Genomic DNA, 19,829 nt, shown 5'->3' with positions numbered 1-19,829 from the left:
AAGCCAGTAACGTTTTCAAACTTGGTATGCTTTTCTGTTTTTGGAGGGATTGAAATAGTGAATTAAGATGGTGAGCTTGTTTTTTAAATTCGTAATTGGGGGCTAAATCGGTGAATTCAATTCCCACATTATTATACAGAAAATTTACTATACATCATTCATAACTCCATTGTCATCAAAAAACACTTGCAAATGCTCGCCTCAGCCCGGCACCCATGGGCCTTGTCCTGTCGGGAAGTCTCCTGCCTGTCCTGGCTGATGCTGCCCCAGAGGGAGAGGGCTGGAGGGTGGCCCCGGAGAACGTGTGACGTGGCTGGTGGAAGTACAGACCATCCGTGACCTCCTCTCCTTGCTCCTCAGGCCCTGTACCCGCTGGTGACCTGTCTGCTCTGTGTCAGTCAGAAGCAGCTGTTTCTGAACAGGTGGCACATTTTCCTCAACAACTGCTTATCCAACCTCAAAGTTAGTATTTATTGTTTGAAAAAACTTTTGTGAAAATGTACAGTATGATTCCCAGGCTGGTATGTGTGTTTCTGAGAATGATTCCTACTGTGTTTTTTTATTTTCTCTGGGGGGGGGGGGTATTCTGTACTATTGAAATCATGAAAAACAAGTCTTCTCTTTACTAAACATAGTCAGTGTATAGAAGATTATGGATAAGAGAAAGCACTTCAGACTTGGAAAAGATAGTTCTCATAGGATCATTTTCAAGGTAGAATTAAATGCCCCTTTTTATTCATCTATTTTCACAGTGTATCTGAATGAGTTAAAAAATCAATGGGGGTCACACTTAGCTGACAAAATCATATGAATTTTCAGACGCTCCCCTGTGTCTTCCCACACCCTTCTTCCACCTGTCGCCAGTCCAGGAAAACTATTTTAGAGGAAAAAAGTTCCATTCTGTGGGAGCATTGACCTAGTAACAGAGAACACTGATTTCCTTGACTGTTATTTCTGATTATTTGACGGTGTTTTACTCAAGCCACAGGACAGTTCCTTAGCCCTAAGCATTCCCCGAACACCTGTTTGGCAGGTGGGGAGCACAGGTGCTGGGTGATGTGAGGGATAAAATCACACTCCCTGAGGTTGTGGACCCTCCAGTTAAAACAGCTGTAATGACAAGTTTTAAGATCAGCATTAAGACTCTGAAGTGGTGAATAGGCTTTCAGGTTTTCATAACCTAACAATAAAAGAAAACTGAATGAAAACACCCCTAATGAAAGTGCAAATGGGATGTATTTTTCACAGTTGCTCACAGTTTGGATGGCATTTCTTTTCCAGGTTTGCTATTTGATGACTTAGGGTTTTTTAAATAGACTGACTTATAAAATTCTGTATGTGCTTATACTGGTTATCTTGTTTTTTTCTAAGACACTTTAATTTTGATGAAGTGGTTAAGATTAATTATATTATTTGGGCATTAACCATAATTACACAATAATCTGCATTAGAGCTTTTACTATGTACTGGCTCTAAAAGCTGATTGTGAAATCTAAGATTACTATCACTCATTTTCTTCAAACTGGCAGTGAACTCTAAATAGCAGTGGATAGAATAATTAAGCTTTTAACTATTTCAAAAATTGAAATGCTTTTTAGGGTTATCAGCTATTATACAATGGCCACTTTCAGATAGTTTATTTTGTGGCTTTATCCATCTATCATAACTCTAAATCACAGCCTAATGCCATTTTAGTCATTTGGTTGACTTTTAAGTTAACTAGTTATTTATTACTTCTATTTAAATATGTCATTTCTTTACCTGTCATGAAAATAGAAGATGGTCATTTTGTCAAAAAAGAGGTGATAAGAATTTTTCACAATGCAATGTCTGCATTTATTATGCTAAACGTGTCTGATGAATTTTTGATAAGAATTAAAAATAATAATTTGCATGACAATTATTGCCATGGCCAAAAAGGCCAAACATATTTGGTCCAATGTTGTTCTTGAAACATAGCAGCATAATCTCACTCTGAAAATTAATTATTTCAATGTTAGCATATTGTTTGGAGCTGTGGCCAAAGCACACCAGAAAGGCTTACTGGGAAAGTTATAAATCGCCAGTGAGGGAAGCAGGCCAGGGCACTGAGGGTGTTTCCCCATGCAAACAGATTTCAAGCTTCAGTATTCTTTACAAAGAGAGGTAATAAGATTGTGAAGAGTATACAGAGTGAATAGTAGAGAAAGACTGAACCACATTCCAGAATTCAGGTCAATTCACCAAGCACTTGTTACTTGCCCACTGTGTATGTGAGGATTAGAGAAGGGGCTGGACGTGGGAAGGATGAGAGGAAGGCGATTGTATAAAAACAACATATGGAAGATTGCCTCTGTCCCAGAGGAGCCTGGCATTTCATTGGAGAATAAGTAATGAAGTCTCAGACTGCATGATGTCGGCAGTGAGAGATGCCAGTGCGTGGAGAAGGGAGAGCCTTGTGATTTGGAGAGAGCTGGTGTCCAGTGAAGCCTGAAGGAGGTAGCGACTGGGCAAACTCAAGGCAGTGCTCTTTTACTTTATGGGTAATGAACTGTTGGAATTCACTATCTCAAGGCTAAATGATATAAAAAGATCCTTGATGAATAGTAAAATGGAATGAAACTGTACCATGTATACTTGGAACTGAACCCAGTAGGTATTGGAATGGGAACATTTCAAATTGGGAGGGCTGTGGGAAGATGGCAGAGTAGGAAGCTGCAGGAATCCATCCTTCCACCAAAACCACTATTGAGCTGGAAGAAATTTCTGAATCAATGTTTTGAAACTCTGGAGTCTGTTGGAACACTGTGCAGCATTCAGGGAAGAGCTGGAGGAAAAGGCTGGTAAATTGTGTTAAATTTTGGTAGTTTCACCTTTCACACAGCAGCTACCAACCACATGGCAGGCAGCAGTGGGGAGTCAGCCCAGGCTCCTGGAGCCACTTGCTAGTGCCAGGACGGGCTATATGGATCTAGTCCTCCGAAATCCAGGGGTGCATGGTCTGATCACTGATCACTGCTTCTTGTCAGCTTCTGATCAGCTACTTCAGATCACTGAAGGAGGCCAGCTCTGAGGTGGCTTATTGTTCCAACCCCCCACCCCCACCCCAGGCAGAAGCAGAGGAGAAGTCTTAAAGGGGCAGTACCTTTTTTTTGTTCCTTTCCATTCCCTAATTGTGAGCAACACACAGTTTGGAAAAGTCACAAATTGAAGGCTCCAGTCCTCTACCAAAATAAAAATTAAAAATTAAAAAATTAAAAAATCAAACTGGCAATCAATCACAGAGGAATGGGAGAACTAGATTTCCAGAGTTGTAACAACATGATCCTCAGACTATCCAATTCCCAATGAAAAGATACAAAACACACAAAGAAACAGGAAAATATGGCCCATCCACAGGTAAAAAAGAACTTGCTAGGAACCATCCCTGAGGAAGCTTATACATCGGAACTATTGGTTTAAGACTTTAAAACAACTGCCATAGATGTGTTTAATGAACTAAAGGAATCCATGTACAAAGAACTAAAGGAAATTAGGAAAACTTTATCTGAACAAAACAAAGAAATGGAAATTATAAAAAGGAACCAAACAGAAATTTTGGAGCTGCAAAGAAGGTAATTGAAATGAAAAACTCATTAGATGCTTTCAACAGCAAATGTGAACAGGCAAAAGAAAGGACTGGCAAACTTGAAGACAAGACATTTGAAGTCATCTAGTGTGAGGAGCAGAAAGAAAAAATAAGAAAAATGAACAAAGTCTGAGGGACCTGTGGGACACCATCAAGCATAAGAACTAAGGCATCATTAATCCCAGAAGGATTAGGGAGAGAGAGAAAAGGGCAAGGAAACTATTTGAAAAAAACATAGCCAAAAATTTTTCCCAAATCTCATGAAAGATATGAATATGCACGTCTAAGAATCTCAACAAACTCCAAGCTGGAGAGACTCTAAGAGATCTAACCCAAGACACATTATAGTGAAATTGTCAAAATCCAAAGACAGGATTTTGAAAGCAGTGAGAGAGAAGCAACTTGTCACATATAAGGGATTCCCTAGTAAGATTAACAGTGTATTTCTCATCAGAAACCAGGGAGGTCATAAGACAGTGGGATAACTATAAACTATCAACCAAGCATTCTATATCCAGCAAAATTTTCTTTTAGAAGTGAAGAAGAATTAAGACATTTACAGGTGAACAAAAGCTGAAAGAGTTCATCACAAGAAGACCTGCCCTATAAGAAATGATAAAGGGCCAAAATAAAAGGACAGTGGACAGTAATTCAAAACCATAAGAAGAAATAAAGAACATTGGTAAAGATATTTACATAGGTAAATATAAAATCCTGTATTATTGTACTTTTGGGGTTGTAACTACTTTTCCCTCCTATGTGACCTAATAGGCAGACGTGTAAAATGACATTTTAATTATATTAATGTGTATATAATGTACAAAGATGTAATTTGAGACAATAACAATATAAATGGGGAGGGAAGGAGATCTATAGGAGTAGGGAGTTTGTATATGACTGAAATTAGGTTATTACTAGTCAAACTAGGTTGTTGTTATTAGTTTATGATACTAATTGTAATTATAAAAGTAACCACTAAGAAAGTAACTAAAAAATGTAGACAAAAGGTAAGTAGACAGGAATCAAAATGGTATACTACAAAAAAGCAACTAAGTACCCCAAAAGGCAGTAATGGAGTAATTGCAAGGAAGTTTTGGATTTTACACAGAAAGCACAAATAACAAAAGGAAAAAATATATAAAATGGTCTTCACCAAAATTAAAACTTCTTTGCATTAAAAAACGTTATCAAGAAAGCAAAAAGATAACCTACAGAATGGGAGAAAATATTTGGAAACCATATATCTGATAAGGGTTTAGTATTCAAAATATATAAAGAACTCCTGCAACTCAACAACAAAAAGACAAACAGCCCAATTTAAAAATAAGCCAAGTATTTGAATAGACATTTCTCCAAAGAAGAAATTCAAGTGGCCAATAAGTACATGAAAAGATGCTCAAAATCATTAGCCGTGAAAGAAATGCAAATTAGAACTACAGTGAGATACCACTTCACTCTCACTAGGATGGCTATTAGTTTTAAAACTGAAAGTAACGAGTATTGGCATAGACACAGAGAAATAGGAACATTTGTACATTGTTAGTGGGAATGCAGAATGCCACAGCCTCTAAGGAAAACAGTTTAGTAGTTCTTCAGAAAATGAAACATAAAACTACCATATGCCCTAGCTATATACCAAAAAGAATCGAAAGAGGGGACTCGACAGATATTTGCACAGCAATGTTCATTATAGCATTATTCACAATAGCTAAAAGGTAGAAACAACCCAGTGTCTGTCACTGGATGAATGGAAAAACAGAAGGTGGTATATCCAGACAATGGAATATTATTCAGCCATAAAAAGAAGTGAGGTGCTGGTACGTGCTACAACACAGATGAGCCTTGAAGACATCTTGCTAAGTGAAAGAAGCCAGACACAAAAGGCCACACATTATAAGGTTTCTCTTATATGAAGTTCTTAGAATAAGCAAATTCATAGAGAGAGAAAGCAGAGTAGTGGTTATGAGGGGTGGGGGAAGGGGAGTTATGGCTAAATGAATAGGAGTTTTGGTTTAGAATGATGAAAATAGCCCTGAAATAGTGGTAAACGTTACACAGTATTGTCAGTATACTTAATGTCAAAGAATTGCCACTTAAAATGCTTAAAATGATTTTCATGGTTATGTGTTTTACCACAATTTTAAATTAATTAGTTAATTATTTAAAAAAAAGCCTCATAACTATAAAAGAAAAACTTTCCAGCTTCCCCATGGAGTGCTCACAAAGGAAGAAATAACTGAGGAAAAACTTAACATGACTTCAGAGGCGTACTTACCGCAAATAGCTCCACTATGTTAACGGGATTTAGAATTGGCTGTATCGTTTCATAAGGGACCACCAAACCAACCCCACCTGCCTTTACCTGTTCTAGAGATCTCCCCCCATTCTCCCTCCAGCACCCTTTCCCCGCTTTGCTCCCACCCCTCCTCCACATAGGTGCCTTAAGAATCATAAACGCGGTGTTTGGATCCTAAATGACTAACTTTGGTAGCCATATTTGATATCTTCTGCAGAAGCAAGTCATCAGTGTGGCAGCTTGACATAGAGCAGAATAAAGCGTGTGTGAGCAGTAAAACTCTTCTGCTTTCAAAGTAAACAAGCTCTTGGCATCGACTCTCATTTAGCATCAGTGCCCTGATTTATCCTCAGCGTCAGTCGGTCTGCAGCAGGCTGGTTTAGGAGCACAAACTTGACTTCTTTCATACTCACACTTCATTAACTTCATCAGCCATGTAGTAGCAATACACCATTATAAGGTGGCGAGAAATTTATGGCCCCTTCTTACCAAGACTTTTGCATCTTTCAGGAGTGGACCTTCAGTGACCACTATTTTTTCTTCCATGTACTTTATGTCATAATCTGAAAATATTGAGCTATAAAAAAGTCATACAACACCTTCATATCTGCCATCACACCTAATTCTGAAAAAGGAAATATGCTCTGAGAACTTGATTTTAGTAGTACTTTAAAATTTAATATTTAGTAAGTGTTCAGAACAACTACACGCTAGTTTCTGATCCTTCCAAATAGATGTAATTGGGAGAAGGCTTCAATTTCTTTTCTTTTACAGTAATGAATATAATGTAACAGTGAGGTCCAGATTACAGAAACAGAACAAAACCAAAAAAGAAATCTCAAAGTTAACAAACATGTTTATCATATGATTGACAACAACGACTCTCATCAATTGGAGATCTCTTCTAGGCCAGGCAAGCGCAGGAGCATTCGGACACAGTGGATCACCGTGACTAGGCCGCAGGCCACTCTGAGCTCTCCCTGTGCTTTCACAGGCATCCTGAATGTTTTTCTGAAAGTTTCAGATAGCAATACTCCATGTGAAAAGTCAGGCTTTAGTCAGCCTAGTTTCACAGTCAGAGAAACCAAGATACAGAATTAAGAGCGATTCTCCTTTTGTCTCAGTCACAGCTTGAGCTAGCAGTTGAATTCATTCATTGATTCTGTCTGTCCATCTGGTCATCAAGTCTCTAGGGTTCCATGCCAGACACCATTCTAGGAGCTAGCGATAGTAACAAACAACACTAATCCTCCCTGTTCTCTGGGACCTTGCAATTTAGTGGGGGAGACGGACAATCAACAAAGAAACAAATGCATAAGCAAAAAAAGTTCAGATAGTGATGACACTATAAAGAAAAGTAAATAGAATGGCTTTTGCTCAGCAAGGGTACAAACAAGGTCTTTTGATTTCCAGTACAAATCTCAAGAAAAGTGTGTTGCCATAGATAGATGGACGAAATTTGTCTTCAGCACTTAGTAAACATTTTGGTGTAATAATCACAGTGGAATTTAAGGGTTGCTTTTTTTTCTTAGCTTTTAATATAATAATGTTATGAGGATTGATACCTTTATTTTATAATTGAGTGATACATTAAGGATTCCACAGTTGTTGCCTGAAAGCAGTGAAATGGATGGCATCATTTCTTTTAAAATAGCTACTATTCTCTTTGTAAATATCAAAGTTAAATGGTACCATATTAGCTGTTTCAAATATTAATTTTCAAGTCATAGTTAATCTGCTTTTATATAAACCTCATTTCTAACCTTGAGAATATCTCTTATCATCTATGTTTTCAAATCTGTCGAAATAAAGACAATTTCAAAGTGGAATTTATGAAATCTAATAGTGCACATGAACTGGGTCTAAGAATTAGTGGTCAGATGACAATGCATGGTTTTCCATGAATGCCTTTTCCAGCCTTTGAATAGAAAAAAATAGTCTCCTTCGATTGTTGCTATGGTAATTTTAGAGATTATCCTAACCTGCATGCATATGTAATTTGCATAATACACAGTCATCAAAAATATCAAATATGATTAAAGTAAATTGATTTGAATATCCAAAAGAAATACCAAAATAGAAGGGAGGTGTTGACTATGATATGCAAAGAAATATAATTTAAAGAAATAGATTTACTTAAATGCCTTTAGCTAAAAAGGAAGCAAAAACCAGAAGGTATTTGATTATAAAAAGATCAAAAGATGACTAAAATTGCTTGATTATCAATCTATAGCAGTAGTTCTTTAACACTAAATTGCTGTTAACTAAATTAAAGGCAAAATTTTGAGGAGGTGGGCGTATCGTTCAGCAGGCTGACATCACAGGGAGCATGTCCGTGGCTGCTGCCGAGGTGTGGTTGGTCAGGGGACATTCTGCTCAGTGCGCTGTCCTAGGTTTTTTTTTTTTTTGGCAGCAGGTTGGAACATGCCACTGAAGCCACTAGTTTCTTGAACAATTTTTTCACTATAGCCTCAAAGTCATAATTAAGTAATAAAACAACTGAGCAGATTCCAACAGTGAACTTGAAGCAGAGATCTGTGACAAATCAATGGTTTGAGGCATGTGCTAAAAATGTGTACCACCTGAAAAGACACGTTGAGCCTTGCTGTGTTAGATGTATGGGGGTACAAAGACATAGGGGGAGGAGCCCTGTCTTCAAGCAGGGTGCAATCTACCAGGCCCCAGCAGCATTTCTAAACAGCTTCCATGTACTATTAAGCTGAAGAGGGAAAATAAAGCTTTGAAGACACTGGGGCCAGACTACCTAGTTTGGATTCTGGTTCTGCCATTTAGCTGTGTGGTCTTGGGTAAGTTATTTAACTTCTCTGTACCTTGGTTTTGTTATCCTTGACATGAGAACGATAAAGTGCCCACTCCGTAAGGTTATTAATTAACCACAACATGAGAATTAAAATGAGTTAATATGTGTAAAACGTGGATGACAATGCCAGATGTAGTAAGTAGCTATAAGCCATATGTACTGGTTGCTAGGATTGGAGCAAAAGTCAGTTCCCGACCCAGCTGTCATTTACTAGCTTGATGACCCCAAGCAAGTCATTTAGCTTCTCTCATTATTAAATTCCTCAAATGTCATCATGTTACATGAAAACACTTTTGAAATAACCAAAATGCCATCCAAGTGTCAGATGATTAATGATATCATTCTATTATGAAGATTAGCTTCAGCTACCTACCAAGGGCAGCCTTGTGTATAGGTTCTGTGTAAAGAAATCTTGCTTATGCATCAAGTCTTTCAGATACTACACACAGTCCATTTTTTGTTTGTTTTTTTTAATATTTTTCATAAATATTTTTAATATTTACTGATACTGAATTATTTATTTAATATTTACTGATGACCATTCCTGAGGACACGCAGATGAGCACACCCAGAATCCTGGAGGTTACTGCCTGCAGGAAACACACAAGTAAAGCAATGGAACAGCCTCTAGGAAACACGGCAGGTGGCTCCTGGCTGCCTCTTGAGGATGGGGGAGGGAGTGGAAAAGCAGGGAAATGTAATAAAAGGGGGTGGCATCTATACTGAATTTGCCAGCTGAGTAGGAATTTTCCAAGTAGACCAAAGGTGGGAAGGCATTCCGGGCATTCAGGGAATTGCAGAAAGGATGTCAGAGCATGAGGTGCTGTAGCAGGCGGAGGAGGCAGAGCTGGCGATGGAGGGGCCAGGCCACGAAAGGCCTGTCATGTGCCATTTTAAGGAATTTGGGCATCGTCCAGGAGATGCTTGGAAGCCACCAAAGGACTTTAAATGCAGGGAGGTCAACCATCAGATTTGGATTTTAAGAATGTCATTTGGCAGTGTAGATAGTGGAAGAGAGGAAAGAAAATCCATTTAAGAGGCAACTGCAGTGATCTGCGACATCATCTGGAGATGCGAAAAGTCAATTACCAGTCCGAGATCCACAGGCAAAACGAAACAACTTAAAGGCGGCCGTTTGCTCTTCAGTCTCTGTGGGAGCAAAAATCGACCATTCCAAATATAGTCCTAAAAGTGAAAGGACGTCAGTCACAATCACCCCGAAAAGGTAATTGGGGGCAGGAGAACAGGGAAAAAAAGTATAAAAGAAGTATAAAAGTATAAAACAAAAGACACTAATGTTAATCATGTAAACAAGAGATCTCAATTAATTGGAATGATACTTGCGTTACTTATCATGCTATGAGGTAGTATACATGAAAATGCTGAACTACGCGCTCCAGAAATAGAAAACACTGTTGATTACTCTGGTAAAGGGAACGATCCACAAAGGGGGAGCCGTTCCTGCTAGAATGGACGCTCCGTGAAGGCAGGGGCTGCCTTGCCTGATCCCCACTGGATGCCTGGCACCCCGCACGGGGGAAGAGCCCTGGTGCTGGGAACGGAGCCGAATGCCTCACGTGCATTAACACATTTAATTCTGTAACTTTCCTGTCAGGTAGGTGCATTTTTCATCTGCATTTCAGACTGAGAACATGCAGCCCTGAGAGATGAGCAGTTGCCCAAGGTCGGCCACATGGCTCATAAATTAGAGACCTGGTTAGTCTGAATCCCGAGCCTGCTCTTAACCACCGTGCACCCATGTCATAGACACGGGCTGATTTGCAGTGATCGGAGGAAATTTTTTAAGGATGGAATAGTTTCAGTGCAGCTTCACTAGTTTCAAGTCCTTTTTGTTAACTAAAATTTTTGACGAATAATGAATTATATCAGACCAGTCTTACTAATAGGCAAAAAAAAACAAAACACAAAAAAACCCACTCTCTAAATGTGCACTTCTAAAAAGCTGTTTTATGACAACATAGACATAAGAAATCCGTATTTCTTAAATCTAAAATCTACTCCTTGTAGTCTTTTCCATAGAGTTCATTTGCTTGGTTCTTCTTTTTTCAGTAAATAGTTTAAAAGTAAGCTTTATCCCCGATTATTTCTTAACAGTTGTTAAGTCTACAGAAATCAGTGCCCTAAGAAGAAAACAGCTAAAACAGTTATAAAAAGATAAATAAATAAATAGAGGAAGAGATGTAATATAAAAGCAAAAGACCTATAAGAAGGTCAAGACCATCATTTAAAGACTGTTTGGCAAACTGTTAATGATCCCCTGCCAAATGCCAGGAGCTGTAACAGATGTCAGGGAAAAATAAGTTTTGCCCCCTCCCTTCTGAGGACCCACCATTTATGTGGGGGCTGATGTCTAAACAAGAAACCCTACGTAAAGAGTTGAAAGGCTACCGTGGAGGTGTGGATGAGGGTCAGAGGACACGCAGGAGGGAATGGTTTTAATAAGAAGAGGTTCAGAACATCAGGGAGGAACAGAGAAGGATGCAGGAAGGAGGGGACATCCAAGTGGACGGTAAAGAATGAGTAGGTGTCACCTGGTAGGAAAGGGGGGTGGGGTCTGACATGGAAATAGAATGAGTCAGAGTTTCTGGAACTTGTAGGAGGACAACAGGATGGGAGGCAGAAAAGGTAGAGTTAGAGCCAGATTGTGAATGGCCAGTTATGTCAAGAAAGTTTACCCTGAGCCCCGAAGCATCAGGGAAACCGCCCAATGAATGATCTTTAAATAGGGAGGATTATAACTGGTGTAAGTTGGGACAGTGGAGGGGGACCCCATTAAGGAGACTGATGAGTTTACTGCAACAACCCAGGAGATAGTGCTGAAAGCCTGAGCTGTCGCTGAGGAAGTAGGCATGGAGAAGGCATAAAACTGAAGAGACATTTTGTGGATAAATTCTTTAGAATCAGGTTGAAAAGATGGAGCGAGAGTCAGAAGTGAAGGAATGAAGGAGCTGTCCATCTGATGGTGACAGCCATGCCCTTCTCTCTGGCCTGACTTGGCATTACCTGGAGGCCACAACTGCACCCCAGCAGGTCCCCTGCCTCGACTCCATCCCCTGCAGACAGAGGGCTTCATACACAGGAGCTCAGTCTCAGTGGCTCCCTGTTGTCGTCATGACCAGAAGCCATGTAAAGCCTTCACAGGCCCTCCACCTTCCTCTCGGGCCTCATTCATTCCTCACGCCAACCTACCAGCTGTTCCCAGGCTCTGAGACAGGCATGGCCCCTCGTGGCCAGTGCTCTTTCCTGGGTGTGACTGTCTCTGCCTGAAGAATTTTCCCTCCCCCTTCTTTTTCTCAACACCTTTCAAAGGTTTTAGTGCCAAGCAGTGCTTCACACAAAATAGGCACACAAATATTTGTCAAGTGAATGAATATTTGTTAAGCGAATGAATTTAAAGTTCCTGAGTTGTCATCTGCACCTGGAAACCTTTCCTGACCCCATTCCTGGGGCTGGCCATAGGTTGCCCCTCTTTCTGTCCCTACCTTCTGTCCCTACCAGTTTGTCCTACTGTCTTCAAGTTGATTGCTGATTGTCTGGCACCCGAACCCCATAGATGGTGAACATATAAGGGAAGGGATCATCTTTTATCTCTCTGTATCCCCAATTCTACACAGTGTCATGTATCCATTAGGCACTCAATAAATGTACAAGGGTGATTCAGTGGTGAGTCAAAGTGATAAGAATGTTTCAAAGGACATAATCACAGTAGAAAGAACAGATTGGTTCTCCTCTTGGCACCAGGGGATGTGCATTCCCTGGGCTGGCAGGGAGAGGATGCAGCGTGAGCTGCAGGCACCTGCCCCTCCTTGGCCCCCCATTTCCAGGTTCTCAGAACAGTCACCATCCATTACCACTGAATTGGAGAGCTTACATTTGGTTTTTGTTGCAGAATAAAGACCCCAAGATGGCCCGAGTTGCACTGGAATCTCTGTACAGATTACTTTGGGTGTATATGATTCGAATTAAATGTGAAAGCAACACGGCGACTCAGAGGTAAGGAGTTAGCTTGGGTCAACGGCGGCGACCACAGGACCCGGCCAGTGCAGAGGGTGTTTTCTTTTTATTGCTGCCTGTGCTAACTCCATGAGAAACTGTTTGAGGCTGACCGTTTCCAAATGATCTAAATCCTGAGAACATTTTCAGGCTGCCCTTGGGCCTGAGCAGATAGTACAGGCACAACAGCCTCTGTCAGGACCCACGAGTTCCGCGTCAAGGACTGCATTTGTCACTGTGACACAGGAAACAGCCGTCGTTTCCCAGCTGCCCTTAGTTTTCCAGAAAAAATTTTCAGAGTAATTACGCTAATGGCAAAGGGGTGAGGTGGCTTGTTTTTCTTTTTCTGAATCCTCCCTGATGCTTAGATAAGATGAAACATCTGACATTTTCTCTTAAGGAACTGGAGCTCAGCCAATCTTGCTTGTTTTCTCTTTTTCCCCTTATCTTTCAGCCGACTTATAACCATCATCACAACACTTTTCCCCAAAGGGTCCCGCGGTGTGGTGCCAAGGGATATGCCCCTGAACATCTTTGTGAAAATCATCCAGTTCATTGCCCAGGTAATGGAGAAGCCTCTGGCAGTGAGAGTCTTCTAATTGCTGCTGTGTAGCCAGCTCCTTCTTATGAAATACTAAGAAGCAAAAAGTCTAAAATAATAAATATCTTACATGTATAGACTTTTCAGAAAGATTTTGAAAGTATTTTCACACATCTTATTTTTTTGCTTCAAAACAAATTGTGATGTGGGTGAGTCATATATTTTCGGCATTTGAAAAAATGATGAAACTGAAAGTCATTTGTGATTTATCTGCGGCGATAAAGCCCATTAGGTAACGACCCTCTCAACTCTTAGTGCCTCTTTTCCCCCCAGTTCTCTGCCTTAGATTCGGCAAGTAAAGAGGAGGCAAAGTTTGAAAGAGACCGGGAGAATATAATCTAGTGAAATTTGAGGAATAATATGCTCTTTCACCCTGTGAAAAAGAATACTATTAATGAGTATTAGTTTTTATCAAGAACTTACTCCTTGCCAAGAACTGTTGTAAACACTTTACACATATTAATTTACTTAAAAACTAGTCTAATAACACTAAGTGTAGTTTAGTGTGCATTTGATTTTTTTAGACCCAAGATTTGTACTTTCAAAGCACTTTGTGAGTGAATGGTTGACCCCAACTTGTGATTTTCAGAGGAGAGTGGAGAGGCCATTTTGTCCAGTCCAGCCTCTCTCTGCCACGAGGCAGCTCTGTAACTTTAAGCAAGTCTGAAAACGTCTTTTTTCTCAGTTGCTTGATCTGTAAAATGAGAATGAAAATGCTTGCCCAGCATACCTCAGAATGTTGTAGAGCTAAAGTGAAATAATAATGCATGGAAATACTGTTGAAGTACAAGTGATTTAAAGATGCAAGTTTCCATTATTTAACAGATGACTTCAATATATGATATCTCTTTGTGTGTTTGGTACAATGAAATGCCTTTTTAATATTTGTACTTAGGAATAGGACATTACTTGCTTCATAGGCAGGTGAATTGATGTAACTTTTGTACATGTAGTTATCAGGTGGTTAAGAATGGGCTTTGATTATTCCGGAATATGTTACATAGCATTAGCCAATCATTTCTTGGTAGCCACTGTCTCATATTATTAGAATCTTGCTTAAACATTCTCATTTTTGAAAACCTTAATATGTCTTGTTTGTTGATTTTTCATCTCATTTTCAGAATTGTTTGTTATGAGCAAAAGGATTCTCAGTGTTACAGAACAGAGGAAAATGGTCATTTTGCAATAGTATTTTTAAAAATACATTTTAAACTGAGTTTCAAGAAGTTACCAGCATTTGCAGTACATACATGCAGAGTTTAGATTTATGAACAAGACATGCCAGGTGTTTTTTGTTTGTCTTTAGCCATTCACTGCTTTAGGGGCTAATTACGTCTTAAATGACAAAGACATTTCTGCAGAAAGACATTTCAGCTCCACCACAGGTCCTGAGGGGCATGGCCTTCAGGGATTCTCCGTGACCCAGAAAATGTATCCGTACCCCTCTTCCTTTAGCGTTCCCCTATTTGTGCATATGACCAAAGCAACCATTTCATGTTGAATTAGTATTTTAATGCTTTGTTTTGTTTTCTTGTTTTCACTACAGGAACGTTTAGATTTTGCGATGAAAGAAATCATTTTTGATTTTCTTTGTGTGGGGAAACCAGCAAAAGCTTTCAGCCTCAACCCAGAGGTATGAAAGGCCATTTTATGTACTTCTAACGCAGCAGCTTTTCACCTGGCTGTAACTTTGAGACTTTGGGGAGTGGGTTGCAAGATGTCTTCTCTGATACTTCTTCTCTTTGTTCGTGTCCCATGTATTTGACTAACTAGTACAGATAATGGAATTTCAGAAGTGAAATTTTGGATGACTAGACTTAGAATAACAAAAGGTAGATGTGCTACCATTTCTGTCCCTTTATAATAGTGTATTTCTTGTCCAAAAAGATCATCTGTCACTACCAGTCAGGTTGTTTTATTTAAGAAAACTCAGCACATTTAAATATAACTATTTTGGTGCAGATTAGCAAGGTTGGTATTGAGAAGTGATGAAACAGAGAAGAATAGGCACCTGTATATGAAAACATAGTGAAATTATACATGCACATAGGTTTCTGTGGCAGGATCCCAACTCAAGAGCCAGGCAGATCATGGAAATGAATAGATATGTATATAACAGGCATTATATGCAATATGGAATGGGGGGGGTAGCACGATGCAAATGAAAAGCAGATTCAATTTCAAATTTTTGAAAAACACCATCAGCCAATAAAAACATGCCTGCCACTGCCTCTCTGCAGAACTTTCCCTTGGGATTGTAGAAAGAACGCTGGACGCAAGTCAGCAGAGCTGGATTTTCAGTTGCCGCAGACCCTGCCACTCTTACTAGCTATGTGACATTGACTTCTGAACACCAGCAAAATGGCAAAATATTGGCCTGACCTATCAAACAGAGTAATTGTGATATTGGGAAGACTACATTACAAACTCTTAAGCAAACAGATATGGAATAAATCCCACACCATAAAAATTACAAAGTAAAAGAGATTGTTCCTCATTATAATATAATCTGGCTCCTTCATTCCATTAGGGAGGCGGGAAGCCCAGAAAACAGAGGCTCACCACAGGCAACTTGTTAGTAGCAGAGGGAACCCTGGGCTCACCGTTTCTTGCCGCCACACCTGTCACGTGACTAGTCTCTATCTGGTGTCTCATGACCGTGGAGGCTTCTGGAACGGCTGCGGCCAGGGGTAAGGGGTCACCAGGAGGGGCCCAAGCCAGTGCAAGTTACCAGGGCCTTTTACCAGGGGCCGGTTGTGCAGAGGGTCTTCCCGTCCTGGGGAGGGTGTCACACTATTTTTCACTTCTCAATAGTCATGGCTGTAGCATCATTAACAGTTAATTCTCAGAATTACCCAGGTTATTCATCTGAAAAGAACATGTTGACAGCTACTACCATCATTATCACTGTCTAAAATTTTATCCTTGACTCGTCCCCCAAACTCCTCATTCAGTCAATGATTCATTAGGTAACCTTTCTGTGCAGAGCAGTTGTATTTGTGTTTTTAAAAATTGGAGGAGATATTTGGGTATTTCTGACAAAAATAGGAGAAAATTGGGTATCTTCTTCCATTTGTCTTGATCTTATAGGGTTATGGAAGAATTTATTTGTCAGTAGTTTGTGATTATACGCCCAAAGACATACCCAGGCACCAAAGCAGGCCAAGGATGAGAATAGTCTATGAGCAGATGTCAGACATTTGACCAATGAAGAACAGATGTGGGTGCAGATCAGATGTGGGTGTAGATCAGGGTGTGGGTGCAGATCAGATGGGGGTGCAGCCTCTCAGGAAGCAAATACAGATTGGGTCTTAAAGAATGGTTTGGGGGAAGGAGCTTGTGGACAAGGCCCAGAGATCTAAAAGGTTATCGTAATACTACAAAGTCTGCCTTGTGCCACCGCTCAATACTTAGGTGACTTCCAGATAATCACCTTGTTTTAGGTAAGACTTAGATAATATCCTGTGTACACCCTCATCATCGTAAGAGCTTGCCCTTCTGTAAGGAGATTCTTGGTCATCTATTTCTCAAATTGTTTTCTCTGATCTAAAATAACATGGAACTTGAGGTCCTACCCAGTGCAAGAAGGCAAGAAAAAGAAATAAAAGACATACAGATTGGAAAGGAAGAAATAAAACTGCTTCGCTTGCAGACAAAAGGATTGTCTGTAGAAAACTCCAAAGAATCTGTAGAAAACCTGTGAGAACTGATAAATGATTTTAGGAGGTTTGCAGGATACAAGATAAATATGTAAAATCGATGTATTTCCATATTCTACTAATGAACAAATGAAAACTGAAATTTAAAAAAAAATACCTTTTACCATAGCAATGGAAATCTTGAAATACATAGTGGTAAGGATAACCAAATGTATGTGAAACATTTATGACAGAAATCAAAGAAGACTCAAATAAGTGGAGAAATAGTGAGTTTGTGGATTGGAAGACTCAATATTGTTAAGAGGTCAGTTTTCCCCAAATTGGTCAATATAGATTAAATATAACCCCAGTCCAAAGCTCTGTAGGTCTTTCTATAGAAATCAGCAAGCCAATTTTAAAATCTACACTGAAAATCCAAGGAACTAGAATAGCCAACACAATTTTTAAAAAGAAAAATAAAGTTGGAGAACTAGCACACCCTAATTTTAAGACTTACTGTACAGCTGCAGTAATCAAGGCAACGTAGTATTGGTGGAAGGATTAACCTAAAAACCAGTGGAACAGAATGGAGAATCCAGAAATAGGCCCACTCACATATGGTTAATTGATTTTCAACAACAGTGCCAAGTTAATTCAGTGGATAAAGGATAATCTTTCCAAGAAATGGTGCTAAACAATTGGACATCTATATGCAAAATAATGAACCTTGGTCCATAACTCCCTCTGTATGCAAAAATGAACTCAAAATGAATTGCAAACTTAACTAAAGCCCACCACTATAAATCTTCTAGAAAAAAAAATAAGAAAAATGATTTTTTTTTTTTACCTTGAAGCGGGCAAAAGTTTCTTAAATAGGACACAAAAAGCATAAGTCAAAAAATTTAAAAATTGATGAATTGGACTGCGAAATAAAATCAAAATTGAAAATGTGTGATCTTTGAGAAAACACTGTTAAGAAAGTGAAGAGCCACAGAGTGGGAGAAAATATTTGCAAAATACATATCTGAAAACATACTTCCATCCAGAATATATGAAGAACTCTCATAACTCAGTAAGAAAATAAATAACCCAATTTATTGGACTAAGTGAACAGCTTCTTCACCAAAGAAGAGAAACAAACAGTCAATAAGCATATGAAAAGATATATAACATCATTTGTCATATACATGACTTTTTTCCCTCAGGCTGCCTTAGTTGCACCTGTTTCAGAGGATGGCCCTTCCAGGTGCCCCCAGGAAAACGTACCCTCCAAACATGGCAGAACCACCCCAGTTGCTTTCTTGGGATGCAGCATCAAACAGTGACAGAAACCTAATTTTATTTTCATAAATTTCCCCATACTCTTGTCTCTTTGTATTCCTTTCCCTTGCTGATCTAGAAGGCGAGCCAAGCTGAAGTTGTCCAAGAGACTGATGTTTTAATCCCACTGAAATAACTGGGTCTTTGTTTTTACTGTGACATCCTGTCTCCCACAGAGAATGAACATTGGTCTCCGGGCCTTCTTGGTGATCGCCGACAGCTTGCAGCAGAGGGACGGCGAGCCCCCCATGCCCGTCACAGGAGCTGTGCTCCCTTCAGGAAACACCCTGAGAGTCAAGAAAACATATTTGAGCAAAACTCTAACTGAAGAGGAAGCCAAAATGATAGGTGGGTTTCAAAGGTGTGAGAGCCGGGCCCTGTGAAGCCTTGAAAATGAGCGGGAGATACTGATCCTTAACGAGATGCACTTTTAGAACAACTTTTATAAAAGCAGCTGAGGCGACATTCCAACATGAATGCTTTTGACTGATTCTTGCTGTGTTTTGTTTTACTGCCCTTTAAACCTTGTGGAACTTCCTGGTAAATATTTTGCTGTTGAAATGTTAGATTTTTGTCTGTGGTCTTTTCTATCCTCTACTATTGATTGTCTGCATTTTACAGTTGATTTCCCAGACATCTGTGTAGTTTGGTAGATAATACTGTTTATCAAACAAACCCGCGTGTGTGTGTGATATTAAATATATATAGTCTTTCACTGATTCATTCATTCATCCACTCAGTTTTAAAGTTCATTTCCTTCCTTTTTTTCAGTAAAATTAGTCTAGTCTACATTTTAAATATCCCCACACCCACAGCAAGCCAAATATATCCTGAATTTAGTCTACATGAGATTTTTTTGAATCTGTCTCTAGTAATCTAAAGGGATGATTTTTTCTTGCATTTATTTATTTCTACTAAGTACTAGAATTTAAAAATCAGATACAAACTTTGTTAACATAGTTCCTGGATTCCAAAGACATGAAAGAAACATGAGGAACCTTTTTGCTTTTAAATATTTATCTTTAGTTACGCAAACCTTAGGTGATTTGAAAAAGATTTAATGCATGAGAAATAACTATTAGTAATTATTTTATTAAAGTACAAATCTGAAATACAAAGCTGTTTGTTTTTTATTTACCTACTATATATAAAATACATATACATATATAAAATATGCATGCTATTCATATTTTCTTGCACGTAGGACATTGACACTATATCTAATGAGAGTAGTAAAAATAATATAGCTAAAATACATTTTTGCTTCACATTAAAAGTTATAATGTGAAGTTATTTTTGTTTATTTCACTAAAAAAACCACACATGTATTTCCGAGAATAATATAAAGTTACTAAAATCCTAACCCAAAATGAGAATTATTCTTTATTCACATGATCACCAACGATGGTGAAGTTTCTTATGTTATCTAGGAAGTTAAATATTCTAAAATGAAAATTACTACTTCCTGTTTACTTTAACTCTTCTATAAATTTTTTCCTTTGAATATCTGAATTGTGGTTAATTGTTTTTAA

General features: G+C 39.0%; 1 protein-coding gene across 6 annotated transcripts in view; it reads left to right on the top strand.

The window, feature by feature from the left end:
• The window catches only part of FRY (FRY microtubule binding protein), a 432,465-nt gene that overhangs the window by 276,161 nt on the left and 136,475 nt on the right, over positions 1–19,829 (top strand). For all 6 annotated transcript variants that reach the window (XM_037799978.1, XM_037799979.1, XM_037799974.1 and 3 more), the window contains 5 exons: positions 361–462; positions 12,635–12,738; positions 13,193–13,301; positions 14,886–14,972; positions 18,474–18,645. In XM_037799978.1, the coding sequence (XP_037655906.1) occupies positions 361–462; positions 12,635–12,738; positions 13,193–13,301; positions 14,886–14,972; positions 18,474–18,645 (574 nt within the window). The remainder of the gene's footprint in view (positions 1–360; positions 463–12,634; positions 12,739–13,192; positions 13,302–14,885; positions 14,973–18,473; positions 18,646–19,829) is intronic.

The sequence above is a fragment of the Choloepus didactylus genome, chromosome 12, assembly GCF_015220235.1.
Source record: "Choloepus didactylus isolate mChoDid1 chromosome 12, mChoDid1.pri, whole genome shotgun sequence".
In the NCBI taxonomy this organism is placed as follows: Eukaryota; Metazoa; Chordata; class Mammalia; order Pilosa; family Megalonychidae; genus Choloepus; species Choloepus didactylus.
The sequence above is the reverse complement of the archived record's forward strand: the minus strand, read 5'-3'. Positions and strand labels throughout refer to the sequence as shown.